Source organism: Dipodomys spectabilis, unplaced genomic scaffold, assembly GCF_019054845.1.
Source record: "Dipodomys spectabilis isolate Male_0828 unplaced genomic scaffold, ASM1905484v1 ptg000032l, whole genome shotgun sequence".
Taxonomy (NCBI): Eukaryota; Metazoa; Chordata; class Mammalia; order Rodentia; family Heteromyidae; genus Dipodomys; species Dipodomys spectabilis.
The window spans coordinates 22,641,880-22,663,728 of NW_024870709.1; the positions used below are offsets into that span (position 1 = coordinate 22,641,880).

A 21,849-nucleotide genomic window follows, 5' to 3' on the forward strand; every position below is an offset into this window, starting at 1 on the left:
TGTCCTAAAAAATTAAATACAATTAATATAAAACAACATTCACTAAGATTTATAGTCTAGAAATTATGGATATAGAGTTGAAATAAGTTAGTATAGTTTTCATCATGTACTCCATCTTACTATTATAACAGAAGATTACTAAATTAAAAGTGACATTTAAATTAATTCAGTTCAATAAATATGTAGGATTTGATTGGAATGAGAGGTCTTCTAAGCAAGCTTCTGACTTATATAAAATCACTAATTAACACTGGATATTTCATTGCCTGGACATGGTTCATATCCTAGAGTAAAAGTATTTGTGGACCCTAGATGTTAATGTGAAGGGATTTTCACATAATTATTCAAGAAATAATTCTCCTCTAAGTTGTTTTAACATGTGTAATTATGTGAGAGAACATTTAAATTTAAAATTTGTAGCATATAAAATGGCTTTAGGGAGAGAACTGTGGAATCAGGGATACTAATCAAGGACTGCAACATTCTTAGAGATTCTCAAACCAGATTAGGTATATCCATAGCCTGGAAGAGCCTATGCTAAAAAAATAGATTATAAATTCTAATTGTAGATTTATAGTCAATATTTCAAATATGAAGCAATATATACTTTACAGTCCCTTGAACATCAATGGAGTCCCTATTTCATGCATATTATGACATTTGCAATGAAAAAGTAACAGAAGTAAATATAAGTAATATAACTCAAATGAATTCAGAATGTACCATCACTAGGATTGAAATATATATTAGCTAGATTTTAATGGTGAGCAATGAAGCAAAGTGTAGGAGCTTCAAGAAAAATAAGCCTTCAAGAAAAATAAAATTGATATAGGTCAACTGGTTTCCTAATATGTACAAGACCTTGGTTCAATCCCCAGCATCACAAAACATTAAATGAATATATACATAAAAGTTAAACAATAAAATTTAAAACCTGTTCATTGTCTAATCTATTTAAGGATCATGCTCTAACATCCACTTGATGTATATCTAACAGACTGAAGAATTAGTATGACTTAGATGTTTCCCGAAGGCTTGGAGGCATAGTTGTGAGTAACCTAAACATACAGAAAGAAGGAAAGAGAAATAAGATACAATTATATTGAAGCTATATTAAAGAAGTATGGACACCATGTATTACATGGGTACAAATGAGCCCTTTCCTCAGATGAATTGCTCATATGATTCTTTTTGAAGTACAGAAATTAACAGCTATTCAAGTAATCAAAAGTCTTAGATAGATTCTCCTTGCACATAGATTTAACATTATGGTTCTTGGTCTATTTTTCCCCAGTCAAAAACAACTGAAGATTTAAGACAGAAGTACATCGGAAGAAAGAATTCTGAGGTGAAACTTTCATGAAAGAACTGATACACAAAAATCAATGGCTTTTCTGTATGCTAACAATGAGAAGAGCGAGGCTGAAATCAGGAAACAACTCCTTTTGTAATAGCCTCAAAAATACCTAGAAATTAACAAAAGAAATGAAGGACCTCTATGATGAAAATTGTAAAAACCTGAAAAAGAAAATTAAAGCTTATATAAGGAAGTGGAAAAACTTCCCATACTCCTGGACTGGGAGGATTAACTCCATGAAAATGGCAATACTGCAAAAGGATATCTACTTTGATAGGATTATTTTACTTTGAGTTTGGTGCCCTGTATATTGTATATATATTTATCTTATTTGGGGAAGGGAGGGGTATTACAAAATGGTGAGACAAAGGTCAAAGGGTGAACCAATTCAATATTGATAAATATGAATTCCACTATGGTGGAAATGAACTTTGCAACTTGGTGGAGGGTGATTTGGGGGAGGGAAATTGGGAGAAAATGAGGGAGGGGTAACAATGTTTGGACAGGAAGTGTGCTCAGTACCTTGCTTATATAACTGTAATCCCTCTGTACATCACCTTGACAAATTAAATTAAAAAAGAAACAATACCTCGAATTCAGATATTTTTATGACCACACAATAACAGCAAATGTGAGTTGTAACATCTGAAAGGTACAGTGGAAATAGCAGCCCTAAGTGAGATAGGTTGAGTGTAATTTGGACTGTTTATTTGCCAGGCTTCTTTATTTTCCTATTCACTTTTCTATCTGAGAGTATATGAACTGTCTAGTATCAGTCTATTTCTATTTAGTAAGGAAATTTCCCATTGTAACACAGATCACTAAATTGAAAATTAAGAGAAAAAAGTCACTAGGAAAAACCTCTGAGTAAAATGATCCTATCAAAGTTCCACAAAATAAGATGACAGGAAACCTTTACTAAAAGGGATGGGGGTGTCTGAATGAAGAGGAAAAGCAGGAGAGGATGCACTCAAGAAGGCAAAGTATATGCAACAAAATTAGAAGTGAGGGAAAGGATAGTTAGGAGAGGGATGCATGAGAATGCTGAAGGAGGTGATATTGATAAAGATGTAGTGTATTTATAAGTTGCCTGGTTAACAGGAATAAAAGAACTAAAGGAGGAGCAAGAAGTCTAAACATTATGGACATAAAGAGAAAGAATGAATCCAATAATAATAAAGTGGGAAATAGTGCCACATACCAAAATAAATGATCTAGTAGCAGAAGGATTAAGGTAATGAAACATAGAGCTTTCCTATGACCCAGAAATCCCAATTCTGGGCATTTATCCAATGGGTCAGAAGCTAAGCCAAACTAAAACCACTAGCACAACCATGTTCATTGCAGCACTGTTTATCACAGTCAAGATATGTAATAAATCTAGATGCTCCCCCGTGGATAAATGGAACAAGAAAATATGGTATATATACATAATGGAATTCTACTCATCCATCAGAAAGAATGATAATGTACCATTTGTAAGGAAATGGAAAGTCTTAGAAAAAATTACATTAAGCCAAGTAAGCCAGAGCTAAAGGAACATAGACTTCATAGTTTCCTTCATTTGTGGTGACAAGAATGTGCTTATAAATCTATAAGTAAACACACTGAGTCTCTCTCTCACTCTCTCTCTTTCTCTGTCTTTCTGTCTCTCTCTCTCTCTCTCTCACACACACACACACCACATGCATACACAGTGGGACATGGTAAATTATGTAAGAATCTAATCATTTACATTGAGGATAAAGGAGGCTATGCATAGGATTGGTGGACAAAGGCTCAATAGTTACGTGCAGATGATCATATGAAATAATATTCTATGAAATCAACTCCAAGAAAAGGAAACGAGACATTTTAGTTGCTATTATTGTTGTTTTTGTTTCCTTTTGTCTTGTTTGTTAGTTCATTGTATTTCTGAAGGTAAGGGAGGGTACATAAAAGGTGGAACAAAGATAAACAAATATAATGGTACTCACTAGACACTATGTGGGAAATGACCTGGATATCTTATCAGTGGGGTAGGAGCAAAAAAGTGGGAGTTAGTAATGGAAAAGGAGACACGATTCAAAAAAAGGACTTACTAATCATTAGCTGATTCTTTTAACCATAACCCTTTATATATCAACTCTAGAAAAACAATTTTTTAAAAAAGACGTACTGGACATATCTGAGTGTAGAAAATTAGAGATGTATTTTGGGTTTAATGAGGGCAGTTTCACATGATAGAGTTCAAAACACAGAATAATTCAGAATGAATGAATATACTTAGTAAAATAAAAAACAATTGGTAGATACATACTATATATTCAATATAGTATATTTTCCTGTAATCTATTTTAATAGAAATTACAAAGAAAAAACTTGCCCATGTAATTGTAACCCCTCTCTACGGTATTTTCACAATTTAACAAAAAAGAAAAAACAACTAGCAAGGAATAAGGGGTATAATAGGACAAGTGACAATGAGAGAGATAAGCAGATGGATGAAAAGAAAATAATAGGAATTAAAATAAGCAAATAAATAAAAGAGAATGTGGCCAAGTGAAGAAAAGACAAGAGACAAAGCATCTAATAACACTTTACATAAAATAAAGGGGAAAGCTTTCAAGTTCACATGCAAATGTTCAGATTACTCGAAAATATACTCATGTTTCCTGGCTCATCTTTCCATAGCTAAACATCTCTATATATTTAATTATAAAAGCAACAAGAAAATGGTAATTATATTAACAATATATTATATTGTATGCTAGCAGTACTGATTTTCAAAATGAAGAGGAAAAATATTATTATATAAGATGATGGAATGTATAGTTGTTTTCCTACTTGGATTGCTTCACTATGTACATATAAACCAAACATACTGGGTAAATGAAGTATATACAGAAATATATACATATATATATATATATATATAGAGAGAGAGAGAGAGAGAGAGAGAGAGACTGATACATATTTACAGACAGACACAGTTCCTTGTCTTTGTTAATGGGAAGACTGAAATAGGCTTTCTCTAAAAACTATTTTTTTGAGAGTGGCAGCACTTTATTACTCATCAACTACCTTCAGCAAAATATGCAACTGAACATAGGAATCTTATGAAGTCAATATTGATAACCATTAGCAATAATTTCAGTTTGGATATATTTTACTTAGAGTTTGATTTTCTCCAATACTGCAAATAACTACATAAGCTAAAATGATCAAATTTAATTTTATGTGGGAGAGTTTGTTACATTCACAATGTTGGAAAGAGTGGTATATTGACTTATATACAAAATGCTCAGTAAAATATTATCAGAGGTGGATGAAAATATAGAACTAATATTAACTGACTTGGAAAACATTTTAGGAAGAATACATGATAAATGAAATGCAATAGGCCATTTTATTAGAAGTGACAGGAAGAGTTCTTACATAAGTACAGTACAATGACTTGAATCTTTAAGCCTAGAACCCTAATTTTACATCAATTTCTTTATCAAATAAAGAAATTGGAGACTCAGAACATACACATCACTAAAGAAAACAAATAGATTTAGAGGATATTTGCTTATGAAAAATTTTAGTCCCCAAAGAATAATAACACGATAATGCAATCCATTTCCCATCTGGCAGATTTTGATTCTTGTAAATTTATACTAAGTGCCTACAAATCACATAACAATTTAACTCTCATTTAAAGAATGTAAAATATATAAATAAATTCTGTCTTACCGATGTATTGAAAATTATGTCGAGATCATTTAAAGTACTAGACTTAGCAGGTATTGCTGACTCAGGCCTCTAATGCTAGCTACTCAGCAGGTTGAGATTTGAGGTTTGTAGTTTGAAGCCAACCTGAGCAGATAAGATGTGAAACTGTTAACTTCAATTATCTCACCTCTCCCTCCCAACAAACCCTGCCTAATTGGAGCTATGGCTCAAGTGCTAAGATACTAGCCTTGAAAAGAGAGAGAGAGAGAGAGAGAGAGAGAGAGAGAGAGAGACAGACAGACAGACAGACAGACAGACAGACAGACAGACGGAGACAGAGAGACAGAGAGAGACAGAGAGAGAGAGAGAGAGAGAGAGAGAGAGAGAGAGGAGCAAGAAAAGCTCTAGGAATGTGCCCAGGCCAAGATCAAACCCCAAAACTGGTGCACAAAAATAAAAGGTATTAGAGTATAAAGTATCAGAAAATAGAGTATAATAGAGTTGCTGGTAACAAAAGCAGCAATTCTGTGCACACCGATTGATCTGGGAGGTTTGATCAGCTATTCTTAGTAGAATGCTTTTATATAAGGTTTGTTTGAACACTGAGTCAAGCAGAGTGGTGATATAAAATTCCTGTGAGATTGCCAGAGGTTCCCTGTAGGATAACATGCAAGTCATGTTACTGGGCACAGTGAATGTGGACGTGGATGAGAGGTGAGTTGGTCTTGCAGGCATCACAGACTTGTGAAATAACATGTAGTCATTGTACATAGCTCTACTTTGGACCAATGAAATCAGCTCTTACTTCACCATTCTTATCACAGATGATATTTTATGCTTATTTGACTTCAGTTCAATGTCAAGTCCTCAGTAAGTGTGTCCTATACCTATGCTTTCCTAACATGGATGCCTGTGAATTTCCTAGACATTTTGGAAAATGTGGATTTGTTTCAGTATTTGTGGATTGTAGCTCTAAAGTCTTTCTTTCTAATTAATATTTGTAAAACTTTGATGTCAATGGAGCCTTCATGTAGAAGACTGAAAATATGAGAGAAACTTGATTGTCTTGAATATAGAAAAATCAGAAACTGCAAAGTGGTAAGGATAAATTTTCAGAAGGGCCATGGCATTGAGTCCCTGTATGTTTGAAATAGGCCTAGAGGCTAGTCCAAAAATTTGTGCCTTACCTTGTCCTAAGAAAAACAACTGAACTCACAAATATTGAACATGTGGCTAAAATGTTTGAATTTCTTTTCTTACATAAAAAAGCAATTGTGTAAGGGAAGGATGGGTGAGAAGGGCGAAAGAGGTGAAGTTGATCAAGATACATTGTGTTCATGAAATGCTTTGTTAAATGGAAACTACTTTGTGAACTATTTAAAAATAAAAATAACTTGTTTTTGTCAGTTGTAGGGCTTGAACTTGGCCTGGGCGCTATCCCTGAGCTCTTTAGCTCAAGGTGAGCTCTCTACCACTTCAGACACTGTGCTGCTTCTGGTTTTCTGATGGTTAATTGGAGATAAGTGTCTCAAAGACTTTCCTGCCCCTGCTGGTTTTGAACCACGATCCTCAGATCTCAGCCTCCTGAGTGGTTAGGATTACAGGAGTGAGCCACTGGTGCCTGGCTTTTATCCTTTTTTTGTGCTGGAACTGTGGCCTGAACTCAGGGTCTGCGTGCTGTCTCTGAGCTTTTTGTTCAAGCCAGAGCTCTACCACTAGAGACAAAGTCTATTTCTGGCTATTGGGTGGTAAATCAGAAATTAGTCACAGATACTTTCCTTTCCTGGCTGACTTCGAATCATAATGCTCAAATTTCAGCCTCCTAAATAGCTAGGATTATAGGAGTGATATACCAGTGTCCAGCTTGGAGGTCCTTTTAAGAAAAAATATAATATTTATTACTCAAGGTAGTTATTATACAATATATAAAATGTTTTATTTTTCTAGGTTAGAATTAATGATCAGTTTATTTAAATTGTTTATGTATTTATAAGCAATTGACATAAAACTTTTTACTAGTTCATTAGTTAGTAAAATGTAGTTTATTACATTCTATGACAATCAGAATAGAAAGAGGTTTGATATGAACCAGAACATTCACAATTCCCATATATGATTTTTGGAATGTTTAATAAAAATTTAGACATTAATATAATAGCTGAGCATTCATTTTCAAAAAAATATTTTAGAGAACCTAGGACTTCTTTGATTCTCAGATTGTAGATGATTGGATTTAAAACAGGAGTTATACCAAGTGACACAGAGACAACATCGTATCTTCATCATCTTCCTTTGAAGAAGCACAGTGCACATTCATGAAGAGTGGGCTATGGTATTAACATACAGTTAAAGGGTGAGCTGCCTTGGTCAAAACTGTAAAGAGAACAAGTGTGTAAGAGACAAGAATAGGCCCAATGCTAAATACTGTTCTTGAACCAGAAAAATAAAAATCATTAGATAATGCATAGAAATGTCAATAAAGAAGTCTTTAACTATGGCATAAGATTGCAAACACAGAGATATGTGTTGGAGTAACAGATTAATCTGACTGAATAATTCCTTGAATTACAGCATGAATGAAATCATAGACAAATGATAAAACCACTATCTGATGTGTAGGTTTTGAACATAATGATTTGGCAACATAATCACTACATTAGGTATTACTAAATAGCAATCATAAACTATTGTAGCCAAGACACAGCATTCTGCAATTACTCTGATTGCAAAGGAAAAATACTGTACTGCACACTCAGAGAAAGATAATCATCTATTCCTTCTTTAACAAGTTGAGTAGCATTTTGGGGGTCATGGTGATCCACAAATTTAATATATCCACACATAATGAAACAAACCTAGAGTCTATACATCTGCAATAATTAATACTATACACAATATATAGTCTATACATTTCTTTCCACAACTAGTTCACACCAAGATGTTCTGCATAATCATAACTTCACATACAGTCACTTACTCTGTTTGTTACTTCAGAAATAACCTTGATTTGACTCTCTAGTTTCTTGTTTTATAATTTCATAGTTGAAATGATTTTCTGAAGCTTTTTAAAGACAGGTAAAGGCTTTTGCTCCTACAAGTCTGTCAACACAGAATCTCACTTCCTGACACTTCAATGCTCTTATGGTTATTTGTAGAGTAATATTAAAAGATGTTAAGTGGGGACCTATGTTTCTTTCTGCCTGACCTCCTTCACTTAATATAAGTTTTCCATTTCCTAACAAATGGTGCAATGTCATTCTTTCTGATGGAGGCATAGAATTCCATTGTGTGTGTGTGTGTGTGTGTGTGTGTGTGTTTGTGTGTGTTTGTGTGTGTGTGTATACACACATACCACATTTTCTTGAGAGGCATCTGGGTTGGGTCCATATCTTACCTATGGTAAATAATGCTGCAATAAACATAGTTGAGCTGGTAGCTTTAGTATGGTCTTTTTGTGATCATTTGGGTTAAATGCCCAAAAGTGGGATGGCTGTGTGGAAAGTAGGAGCTCTGTGTGGAATCTTTTGAGGACCCTCCATACTGCTTTCCAAAGTGGTTGAACAAGTTTACACTCCCATCAACAATGCAGTACAGTTCCCTTCCGGCCACATCCCCTACAGCATCTGTAGTTAGACTTCATGATTATAGCCATTCTAACTATGGTGAGGTGGAATCTCAATGTTGTTTTGATTTGCATTTCTTTTATGGGTAGAGAGGTTGAGCATTTCTTCATATGTCTATTGGCCATTCTTATTTCTTCTTCAGAGAAATTTCTCTGTAAGTCTTTAGCTCACTTATTTATCAGGCAGTTGTTTCTCTGAGGACTTATTGTTGGGGGGTAAGTTTTATTTTTAGCAGAATTGGTTTAATAAGAAAATTTAAGTTAAAAACTTTCATAAACAACTCTAGAAAATAATCAAATGTTGAAAATCTTCACTGCCTACAAGGCAATATTCAAATAATATAACATTCAGATTTCCCAGTAGGGTTGAAGATCTACACAGAACCCTATCAAAACTGCCATACAAGGACTTGGTTAGCTTCCGCTAACTTGGTATTTTTGAGAACAACACTAATAAAATGGAAAAAATTATATATATACACATATGAGCTTCGTATTAGCTGATTCAGGGCCAAGGACACACACGCAACCTGACTAGACTCACTGGACTCACTAGACTCTCTGATGAGATCATGACCTTGTCTCTCTTGTGTGCTTCTGTCCTGTGCCTGAGGGATTTAATTTTTTGAGTTCCAGGTGTATTTTAGATATGAGACTGTTGTCCGTTGTATGACTAGTGAAGATTTTCTCCCAATACGTGGGCTTTCTATTGATCTTGCTAACTATTTCCGTTGTCATGCAGAAGCTATTCAGTTTAATGCAATTCCACTTGTCCAACCTTTCTTTGGTTTGTTGTGTTTCTGGGTCTCTATTAAGAAAATTTCGGCCTGTGCCAACCAGACCTAGGGTTTCTTCTATTCCATTCTGTAATTTTTTCAGAGTATCTGTTTTGACTCCAACACTTTGATCCATTTGGAGTTGATTCTGGTGCACGTTTATATATAGGGATCCAGTGTTAGTTTTCTACAGGTGACTAACCAATTTTGCCAGCAGCATTTACTGACGAGGCTATCTATCTTCCATTCTATTTTTTACCCCCTCTTATTGAAGATTAGGTGGCTATAGGTCTGTGGGTTAATTTTTGGGTTTTCAATTGTATTCCACTGGTCGTCAGGTCTGTTCTTGTGCCAGTACCAAGCTGTTTTGATTACTATCGCTTTGTAGTAGAGTTTGAAATTTGGTATTGATATTCCTCCAGCACTGTTATTTTCTGTTAAGGATTGTTTTAATTATTCGAGGCCTTTTATTGTTCTATATGAATTTTTGCATTGCTTCTTCTATTTCCTTGAAGAATGAGATTGGAATATCGATGGGTATTGCATTGAATTTGTAGCTAGCCTTGGGAAGTATTACCATTTTCACGAGCACAAACTTATCCAAATTCAGAAATATTGAAATTATGCTCTGCATTCTCTCAGAACACAGGGGAATAAAATTAGAACTCAACACCTAAAGCCACCCAATAAAGTCCTGTAACACATGGAGGCTGAACAACACACTGTTGAGTCACCAGTAGATCATAGATAAGATTAGAAATGAAATTGAAATATTCATGATATTCAACAAAATGAGCACAGAAATTACAAGTTCCTCTAAGGCAGTCCTTAGATGCAAGTTTATAGCTCTGAGTTCTTACATCAACAAATTGAAGAGATCTGAAACCAACAATTTAATGAGACATCTGAACCTCTTGGAAAAAGACCAACAACTTAAACCACAATCCAGAAGATGGAAAGAAATAATTAAAAGTAAACCTAAACTAAATGAATGAGAATTCAAAAAAACCATAAACAGAATCAACAAACAAAGAGTTGGTTCTTTGAAAAAATTAACAAAATTGACAGCCTCTTAGCAAATCTTATCAGAAAAAGAAGAGAACATACCCAAATAAACAAACTCAGAGATGAGAATGGAAACATCACCACAGAAACAACCAAGATTCAGAACATTATAAGGGAATACTTTTCAAACATTTATGCTAATAAGTTTGAGAATGTGGAAGAAATGGATGATTTCCTAGCAAATATCGACATGCAGAACCTAAACAAACATGAGGTACACCAACTTAATAGACCCATATCAAGCATTGAAATAGAAACAGCAATAAGAGACCTCCCATCTAAGAAAAGCCCAGGACTGGATGGGTTTACAGTGGATTTCTACAAGGCTTTCAAAACAGAACTCACACCAATACTCCTCCAACTCTTCAATGATATTGAAAGAGAAAGTTCACTACCAAGCCCTTTCTATGAAGCCATCGTAACCCTTATCCCCAAACCAGGAAGGGACTCATCAAAGAAAGAGAACTATAGACCCATTTTTTTGATGAACATAGATGTAAAACTTCTCAACAAAATTTTGGCCAATTGATTTCAGCAATTCATCAAAAAAAGTCATACACTATGCTCAAACAGGATTCATTTCAGGGATGCAAAGCTCATTCAATATATGCAAATCAATTAATATAATTCATCATATCAAAAAGAGCAAGGATAAGAACCACATAGTTATCTCAATAGATGCAGTAAAGGCATTTGACAAGATCCAACACCCCTTTGTGATGAAGGCTCTGGAAAAACTAGGAATCCACGGTACATTCCTCAATACAATAAAGGCTGTATATGACAAACCTAAAGCCAGTATTATACTTAATGGCAAAAAACCAAAGCCATTTCCTCTAAACTCAGGAACAAACAAGGATGTCCACTTTCTCCGCTTCTGTTCAATTTAGTATTAGAATGCCTAGCTACAGCAATAAGACAAGATGCAAACATAAAGGGGACCCAAACAGGGGAAGAAGTAAAACTTTCACTCTTTGCAGATGATATGATCTTGTATTTAAAGAATCCCATGGACTACACTCCCAAATTACTTGAGCTGATTCAAAACTTTGGCAAAGTAGCAGGGTATGAAATTAACTCTCAAAAATCAATGGCTTTTCTGTATTACAACAATGAGAAGAGCACAGCTGAAATCAGGAAAACAACTCCTTTTGCAATAGCCCCACAAAAAATAAAATACCTAGGAATTAACTTAACTAAAGAAGTGAAGGACTTCCACGATGAAAACTTTAAAAACCTGAAAAAGGAAATCAAAGCAGAACTTTTTCTTTCATTTTAGTGATTGTCTGCAACACATATGGAAGATAGAAATAAGACTCTGGTGACTAAGTTTGTGCTCACACGACTCACAGACCATCCAGGGCTACAGGTGCCCCTCTTCCTGGTGTTCTTATTCATCTACCTCATCACCATGGTGGGCAACCTGGGACTGACTGTGCTCATCTGGAAGGTCTCTCACCTTCACATCCCATGTACTTATTCCTCAGCAGTTTAGCTTTTGCTGATGTGTGCATTTCTTCCTTTGTGCCTCCCAAGATGCTTACACATTTTCTAACTGAAGATCACAGGATATCACTTACTGAGTATTTTGCTCAGTTTTATTTTTGTTCCAGTGCAACCACAGCATGTTTCCTTCTGGCAGTGATGGCCTATAACTGTTATGTGGCCATATGTAATCCCTTCTTTTAACCAGTAGTAACGTCCAAAAGACTCTGCACTCAGTCTATATGTGTTTCATATTTTATTGGTATTCTGAATTCAACAATTCATGTAGGTTTGTTACTTAGATTAGTTTTCTGTAGGTTCAGTGTCATACATTATTTCTACTGTGAAATTGCACAGTTATTCAAAATTTCTTGCACAGATCCTACAGTCAATATGCTGGTTGTTTTCATTTTTTGATCTTTATACAAGGTTTCACCTTTATGAACATTGCCAACTCTTATATATGTATTCTCTTTACCATTCTGAAAAAGAAGTTTGAGAAGGGCAGAAACAAAGCCTTCTCTACTTGTAGTGCCCATCTGTTCTCTGTCTCTTTGTTCTATGGAAATCTCTTCCTCATTTATATTCACATTGTATCTGGACCAGCTGAAGATAAGAAAAAAATGTATTCTTTATTTTACACAATCATCATTCTCTTGCTAAATCCTTTTATCTATAGTCTGAGAAACAAAGAGGTTATAATTGCCTTGTGAAGAGTGACAAAAATAGTTATTAGACAAGTTTCAAATAGTCTGTTCATAATAATGGTAATAATAATAATAACAATATGCTCATTAAGTTAGCCCCCACTTTACCATTTAATTAGTGGGCTGGTGCTCTCAATTCTGGGTTAGCTCAGTGTGAAGAAATCCAGCTTTGTATTTGTATTTGTACATGAAGTTTTCTTATATATATCCAGCTTCTCTCATTCATAACTAGCTTGTTTATGTTGTTGCACCCCATTTCATCTGAGCGTTTAGATTGTACAAACTAGCTATTTGATAGTGACTTTACATTTCTGTAATTTACAATTTTACTAAAATATTAAAATTATTTAGTAAGATCTACCTGTACCGTGTATACTCACATATAGTTCATTATGCTCTGACTTGCTCCTCAGAATGTGGAAATCATTAAAATGTTGTGGTTCTGCTGCATTGATTCAGTCCATTATAGATATTTCTACAGACAGTATGTATAAATTATTGTCTTGATAGACCAGTTATATAAGAACTAGCTATCTCGGTGGGTGCTTCAGAATTATGCCTATATCTTAAATTGCTTAATTCTCCCAACTACTCCAAGATTTCAAATATAGACAGTCTTGGCTTGTAATTTTGCTCCGTATTCATGGTTATATGATACCGTGTACATGGATTTCTAGAAAAGAAGAATTTAAATTTTTATCTCCTTTTAATGATCAAATACAATCATCTTCATCTTTCATTTGTGACTTATAATACATAGTGGCAACAGTCTATCAGTTCTAGTGCTAGATAGTTTATGAGAAAAAACAATAGTTGAGAATAATTGGCAGGTTGGTTTTAACTCCTCTTTCTAGAGAGAATGAGAATAGAAAAACAATGTTTAACAAAAAAGTACTCATTACCTTACATATGCAACTGTAATCCCAAGGTATATCACCTTGACAATAAAATTAAATAAAAAAAGAACAGGAAAGAAACAGTAGATAATAGTGTATTTTGTGTTGCTGGTATAACAAATTCCCAAAAGATTAATGGTAATTCAACACAAATTTGTTATGCAGACTATTAATAACTATGAGCATAGACAAGTATATTCTGAAAAGGTAGACTTCAAAATTTAACAAGAGATAAAAGTTTTTGATAATAATTGCAGCAAATGGAGTTTAATAAACATGAACCAGCAACACAGAATCTGCCTGAATAAAATTACAGACAGAATAGGAATATACGTACCTTAAGAATGAAGAATGAAGCTCACTAAAAAATAGCAAATTTAACAAACAACCAAACATTAACAAAAATTCTTTTTTAAATTTTTATTTTATTTTGTTGTAAAGATAGTGTACAGAGGGGTTCCAGTTACGTGAGTAAGGTAATGTCTACATTTCTTGTCAAACATTGTTACTCACTCCTTCATTTTTCATGGAAAAACAAAAAAATATTAAAGGGCAGGGATTCATATATACCTTTCAGTAATAACTGATGAATGAAAGTGTTCTCATTTGTTCAAGTGAAAGATATCTTGGAAGATTGGATGAGAAAACAAGACTTTAGATGCTTGCAATGTAAGCAGTTCACTAACAAAGATAAACACAGACTGGTAATGAACAGGTAGACTTGATTTTCTAAATATTTTAACTTTAGGGAAACAGGAAGAGATACACTCATTTCTGAGATATTATCCTTTAAACTAAAGTTTATTAGAAGAGACAAGGAAGATCACTTCCTTTGATGAAGAGAACAATCTATTTGGAGGATATAATAGGAATTCATTTGTAACTAACATGAACATATCTAGTTTCTTAAGCTGTTCACTGTTGTACATAAAAGCATAAGTGGGATGGATGATTTCAATAATCTACTCTGACCTTCAGTTAAGTGATCTACACAAAGCACCAACAAAGAAGCATTAAGAGTTAAATGACATTTTCTAATAATCCACAGAATACACATTCACCTCAGCAGCCTATGAACTTTACCTCTTTAAATATAAAGCACATCTTTAAAAACATATAAATGTTGAAATAACTTATTTTATCAGATTAAAATAAAATAGACTTAGAAAAAATAGGAATAAAAACAGCAGAAAATATACAAAACACATGGAAAGTGAACAATCTCTATTGTTAAAACAATCAGTGAGTTATTATAGAAATAAGAGAGAAGAATTTTTAGAAATACAAAATTGACTATGAATGAACAATACATCCAAGGACATGTGAGATAAAACAAAAGTGGATTTAAGTGGTAAATTAATCAATATAAATGTTTTCATGTCAATATTGGAAAAATCTGATGTCAGTAAACTAGGAATGTATGTTAATGTCAGAAAATAAGAACAAGCCAATTCCAAAATTATAGAAGCACTAAATAATAAACTTTTGAGTTGAAGTTAATAAAATTGAAACAAAATACTAAGAATCAATGTGTTTATTTCTTTGAATTGATAAATAGCCTTTGTAAAACTAATCAAAAGAAAAAGAAAACCAAAAATAACAGCTTAAATATTGAATTTTAAAACTCTTGAAAAATTACTAACACCAATACTCTTCAAATTATTTCATACAATATAAATGGAAGTAGTATGTCCAAACTCATTCTATGAAGCCAATAGTATGGTAATATCAAAACTGGATAAAAACACAATGACAATACAATGATGTAAAAAACCTTGATAACATGCTTGAAAAAAATTCAACAGCACATTTAACAAGTCACATGTATCACAATATAATAGGACTAATTCCAAGACTAAAAGTACCGAGGTCAAAAAACAGAGTTTATACCTTTAAATATATGCTAGTAAAATTGATGGGATGGGTAGAGTTAGTGGACTGGGTAATATGGATCCAAATTCATGGTACTCATCAAACTGACATCTTGAATAGTGTAATATAATAGTATAATATAATTACCCTTTTGTCCAACTACTTAAAGATAATAGAAATAAAGAAATGTAGAATACCTTTCTATTAAGTATATATAACAGATAGTGAATAATCATATACATAAACAGGTTTGCATAAACTTGTAAGAAATGACCCTTGTGGTTGAATAATGAAAAATGACCCAAGTGTAATTTCAGTTGTCAAAACTAATGCAGTCTTCTACTTATCTACTCGAGATCTAGTATTCTGGAGATTGTAAGGCTCTGTGGGATACCTTGGATTTAGCAAATAGATCCATGTCCACAATATCCAGTTGAAGATCTTCACATTGACATGAAGGGATTTTCTCTTAGGGGATTTTTTGTTTTCTATGACTTCTAGTCCTGGTAAATCTCAGAGGTGTTCAGCTGATTTACAGCTGTATTTAAAGAAACTTGTATAAACAATATTCTTCTAGTTTGGGAAATCAGTGTGGAAAGACCAGTAACCCTTGTGCTACAACATATTTTTTTTCTGTTTTTGGAAGCTTAGTAATTCTAAAGGATATCCATAATTTCTTAGAAGATATTGGTAAGAATATATAATTTTATGGTATTTATTAATTGTTCCTAAAGAACATCTTAGATTTATAAGGTTTAATTTTTCTTGCCTTGTGATAAATTTAGACTTGGTTTACAGAATATGAAAATTATTCAGGATTATATTGGAAGTAAAGAATCAAGTAAGCATATTTTATTCTCATGATTTTTATTATGATTTTATTATTTTAAGTTATTATACAGAGGGGTTACAATCCCATAAGTCACATAACATTGAGTTTACTTCTTCTGGGACAATATCACCCTTACCTTTGCTTTCTCGTGATTAAAGTGTGGATAACTAAAGATTTATCAGTTGAATGATTCCAGAAGAAAATGATCTGTTAACTTATCCTAATGTGATGACTTGCCACATTCTACTGAACTCTAAAGACATGCCTCAACTATATATTTACAGATTTACATCATTATAATAGTTATACAAGAAAAAGATTATCATTGTTATGGTAATAAAAATGTGTTCCATATCATTGCAATTTCGAATTCAAAGTTAAGGTTTATAAGTTCAACATAATTCATCTATATCTTTCTCCTAGATGTTAATGTCATGTCTTCATATGTAATATGTTGTGTGAATGTATGCAAGTACATATGATATATTCATATATGCTTAAAATTGAAGACATATAATAATGACTTTATTTCAAAGATATATAGAATCCAGTATAAATAGATAGAATTAAGCATTTAACAACACATAAACTTCACTTAGTAATTTAAAGTACTATTTGTTGCATATGTATATAAATATGTGACTTCTGCTTATATCCATTAGTTTGTGTATTTATACATATGTGTATATATACATGCATATGAATCATATTTATTGTGTTGGATCCAAGATTTGAAAAGATCTCACAAACAAGCATTATTATTTTTTAAAAATTATTTTCTTATTTTGAATCAAATGCAAGCTCACCAATTCTATAGAAGTTTGTAAAATTTTATTTAGTAAGTTGAAGTATTAATAATTGTTCTATGCATTATCTGTACTCAAATCTAAACTTTATCTCATTTAACTCATCTTTAAAAATAATACTAATATACAAGAAAGGCTCTGAAATAAAGCCAGCAATATTTCTAGAGACATTAGTCCTAATTGTTGGAAAGATAAGATGACACAACATATAAATATGGAATAAACATTTGTGTAGTGTTGATATACACACTAATAAGAGAAAATTAAAAATCAAAGTCTCAATCATATACAAATTTCATCAGAAAATAATCTTGAATGATAAATAAAAGATGCTGAGAATTTCTGAACTGTTCCAGAAGTACAGTTATGAGTTCATTCTTTGTGGAACATTGTTATACGCTCCTTATTTGTCTCCCACTTTCCCTTCCCCAGATTCCTAGCATCCTCTCCCATTGTAAAGTTCATTTCCAACAGAGTGTCTTGTGCATATCTTCCTCTTGATACTCTCTCTTCATTTTTTGTTTGTTTTCAGATCTGATGATATATCTCTATTCTTTTGCTTCCTTGAACAATTATTTTCCCACTTGACACTGTCATTATTTATCATTCTTAATATCTCTCCTTCTTTTAACTTTGTGTCATTCTGCACCACTCTTCAGGATCTTTTTTGTTATTTTTCTCCAGCAGAAGTTTTGTTGTCTCTCTATGCAGAGGTTTGGATAAGAAAGGAGTTTTAAATTTGAATTGTGATCAAGAAGCTGTGGTACATATACACAATGCAATTCTATGCCTCCATCAGAAAAAATGGCATCGCCTCATTTGTAAGGAAATGGAAAGACTTGGAAAAAAATCATATTAAGTGAAGTAAGCCAGTCCCAAAGAAACACAGATCCCATGGTTTCCTTCATTTGTAATAATTAGTATATGTCTAGGATAGTCCTACCAGATGAGCAGAATAGCTCAATAGCTATTTACATATGACCATACAAGATGATGCTAAGTGAAATAAAGTCCAAGATATGGGAACAGGAGATTTTTCTTTGCTGCTGTTGCTTTTAATGTACCATGTGATTTCTTTTTCCTTTTGTGTATTTTTTCCAGTGTGTTATCTCCTGTTATCACTGTAGTTGATCTTGGTACCCTGGTACTGTATAACCATTTATCTTTGTTTCACAAAACGGTAAGAGAAAGTACAAAGGGTGAAGTGATGCAACAGAAATAATCACAAGACAATATATTGGAAATGAACTGTAGAGCTGGGGGGGATTAGGAGGGAGAGAAAGTGGGAGAAGAATGGGGGAAGGGGTAAACAAATTCAATAAGAAATATACTCACTACCTTATCTATGTAAGTGTAACCCCTCTGTACATCATCCTGACGATAATATTAAATAAAAAAAAATAAATTGGCATTGGCTCTAACATAGAATGGGAGAAATCAGCTAGCTAAAGAGAGAAGGGGAGCCGGGCACCAGTGGTTCATGCCTGTAATCCTAGCTACTCAGGAGGCTGAGATCTGAGGATCGAGGTTCAAAGCCAGCCTAGGAAGGAAAGTCCGTGAGACTATTATTTCTAATAAACCACTAGAAAACCGGAAGTGGTGCTGTGGCTCAAATGGTAGAGCACTAGTCTTGAGCTGAAGAGCTGAGGGACAGCGCAGGACCCAGAGTTCAAGCCCCATAAAGTCCCCCACCTCCCCAAAATAAACAATGAGAGAGGAGAGGCTGGGAAGGTGGCTCAGTGGTAGAGGGCTTGCCTTGCATGAATGAGGCCCTGTGTTTGATTCTTCAGCACCACATAAGCAGAAAAAGACAGAAGTGGTGCTGTAGCTCAAGTAGTAGAGCACTAGCCTTGAGCTGAAGGGGGGGGAAGATGAGCCTTGAAACACACATATCCATGTAAGATTGATCATGTCACTCTACATAACATTTCAAGTTTTCACCTGCTGTTTTTATTTTTGTGTATGCTTCACTGTATATATGGTCCTAATTAAACTCTACCCAAGCCAAAGACTGCCAAATCATTATTTACATTACTCTATTAGATATATACTACAAGATGCAACTTTCTCAGATTTTCAGAGAATGCTAGATCACAAACTTTTCAAATCAAATTGTATAAGGATTCTGTCTCAATTTTCCAATTTCTTTCTAGTCACCCAGACAATACTGTCTATTTACTCAATCCAGTGAACACGTGACTATGTCTTCATGACTGCATTTTGAAACGTTAGAACCTATTCCTTTACCCTCCTCAGCAGTGTCAATGCATACACCGATAAATGACACTCTACATGCATTTGATCATCTAGAGAACATTATAAAAAACATTCATTATTTAACCTCATTTCTGCAACTAAATGGAAAGCATCAGTTTCAACTTTCTTATTTCTGTAAATTGACACAGTTCTTTGGAGTAAATGTTACTGTGATATTTCAGTCTGTATGTCAAGCTGTGAAAAGGGAAAGGCTGGGACAGGAGGGGTGGGTGAGAATGTTACAAGGGATGACATTGGTCAAGAGGCCCTGGATTCATAAACTGCTCTGTTGAGTGGCAACTCCTTGGTACAACTAATGAAAGAAAATAAAAAGATTAAAATAAGTAAAGAAACATAGTTCTGATAACATGGTTCATTCCCAAGTATTCACTTTCTAATCCTATTGGCTGACCTTTTCCGTGTACATTATTTCATTTCAGAAGACATCCTCTGGAGCTATGGAAAGGAGAAATTCAATGTTTCTGACAGAATTTGTTCTCACTGGACTTACACAACATCAAGAGCTGTGGCTCCCCTTGTTTCTAGTATTCTTGGTAATCTACCTGCTCACCATTGTGTGGAACTTTGGTCTGATTGCTCTCATCTGGAAGGACCTTCACCTTCACATCCTCATGTACATTTTCCTTGGGAATTTAGCCTTCGTGGATGCTTGCTTATCATCCACAGTCACGCCAAAGATGCTGGTGGACTTCACAGATGAGAACAGGATGATTTCTTATTTTCAATGTATGACACAGTTTTTCTCCTTTGCAATTTGGGTAACTGCAGAATGCTTTCTCTTGGCTGCAATGGCTTATGATCGGTATGTAGCCATATGCAGCCCTTTACTTTACCCAGCGATTGTGACCAATACACGGTGCATCTGGCTAATAGTTTTGTCCTATATGGGTGGACTTACTCATGCTTTAATTCATGAGGTTTTATTATTCAGATTAAGTTTCTGCAATTCCCACATAATCCATCACTTTTATTGTGACATTATGCCATTGTTTAAGATTTCCTGTACTGATACTTCTCTAAATTATTTGATGATTGCTGGCTTAATCCAGCTAGTTACGATTGGAACGGTTATTATTTCTTATGCCCTAGTGCTCTTCACCATTTTACGAGCGAGGTCTATGAGAAGTGTGCGGAGAGCCTTCTCCACCTGTGGAGCCCATCTCCTGTCGGTGTCTCTGTACTATGGAACCCTTTTCACCATGTATGTGCTCCCCACGTCTCAGCAAGCAGATGACCCAGACATGATAGATTCTCTGTTTTACACAGTCATAATCCCTGTGTTAAATCCAGTGATCTACAGCCTGAGAAACAAGCAAGTCAGAGATTCCCTGAGAAAAACATTAAAGAAAAATGCTTAGTTCTGAAGCTAATCCATCTTCTCTGGTTAGTATAAACATTCATAAAATTTTTGCAGTTAGCTGGGCATCTTTTGAAAAGTTCCGATGCCTTTTGCCCTTATAATGTTTTATCATTATTAATCCAAAATAAACTAACACTTTAAGGTATTTAACATACGTTGATATACCTAATAAAATCCTTAAAATATTGGTATCATAAGTATTAAAACATTTAGAACTTAAAGTATGTTCATATGTTTCTTTCAAGCTGACCAAAGTATCGAATTTATTTTGCAGCTGGAAGTTTTGTGTAGGGTAGAGATTTATCACATTCACTCTATCTTGTTGGGAAGATTAATGTTTGCTGTGTAGATGATGCCTCAGGATTCCTACTAGTCTTCTAATGCTTTCTTGTAACTAATTGTTTAATGGTGAAGTTGTCTTGTAAAATGTCAACTAACATGTTTTGTGGAAAAATAAATATTTGGAATGCAATATTGAGAAAAATGACACAGTGACAGCAGGATCCAATTCTGAGGCTACTCTTCTCAGTCTGTACCTAGATGGAGAGAGAGAGATGACTTGAGACTATTTACAACCTTTTTGAAGGCCTGTGCTGCTTTACTTTTATGATACATGCAATGTGAGTAGCTTTGTTAGTTCAGAAACAAAAGCGTTAAGTTTGCATGGATATAGAGAAGAAAAGTGGCATGAGAAGTAAAACACAGTCCACTCTTCTAGAAATTCAAAAGTATCAGTATGATTAGGAAGTCAAACATCTCAGTAGTTATTAGAAAATATTAAGGGGTAACAATGATCTGGAAGTAATGTACGCATTGCTTACTCATGTAACTGTAGCCCTCTGTACAGCATCTTCAGAATAAAATGAAATAAAATAAAGAAAATCTTACTGAGATATATACATAAAGATCTAGTAATATTAAGAAAATGTGATGTCAGCACTCCAGTAGGTATCTGTCAAAGGCATGAAAATGAGCAAGTGTATAGGTTTCACTTGTGTAAGGGTCTTAAATGCTGTTTCCTTTTACTTCATATTCTCCAAGTTTAAACAACACGCTATCTTCTACCCCCACGCCCCTTTTTGTTGTTCAAGGTGTTTA

General features: G+C 34.0%; 1 protein-coding gene and 1 pseudogene across 1 annotated transcript; both read left to right on the forward strand.

Moving 5' to 3' along the window:
- Nucleotides 1-11,813: 11,813 nt before the first annotated feature.
- On the forward strand, nt 11,814-12,714 carry LOC122105649 (annotated as a pseudogene).
- A 7,096-nt stretch (nt 12,715-19,810) lies between these two features.
- LOC122105622 (olfactory receptor 5H2-like) lies at nt 19,811-20,749 on the forward strand. Its single transcript, XM_042676940.1, has one exon. It carries the CDS (start codon nt 19,829-19,831, stop codon nt 20,747-20,749), a length of 921 nt encoding a protein of 306 aa, XP_042532874.1. The 5' UTR covers nt 19,811-19,828.
- The last annotated feature ends 1,100 nt before the right edge of the window (nt 20,750-21,849 follow it).

What these genes read in the sequence shown, in the direction of transcription:
- LOC122105622 (XM_042676940.1), top strand. Translation starts at nt 19,829, where the DNA reads ATGGAAAGGAGAAATTCAATGTTTCTGACAGAATTTGTTCTCACTGGA.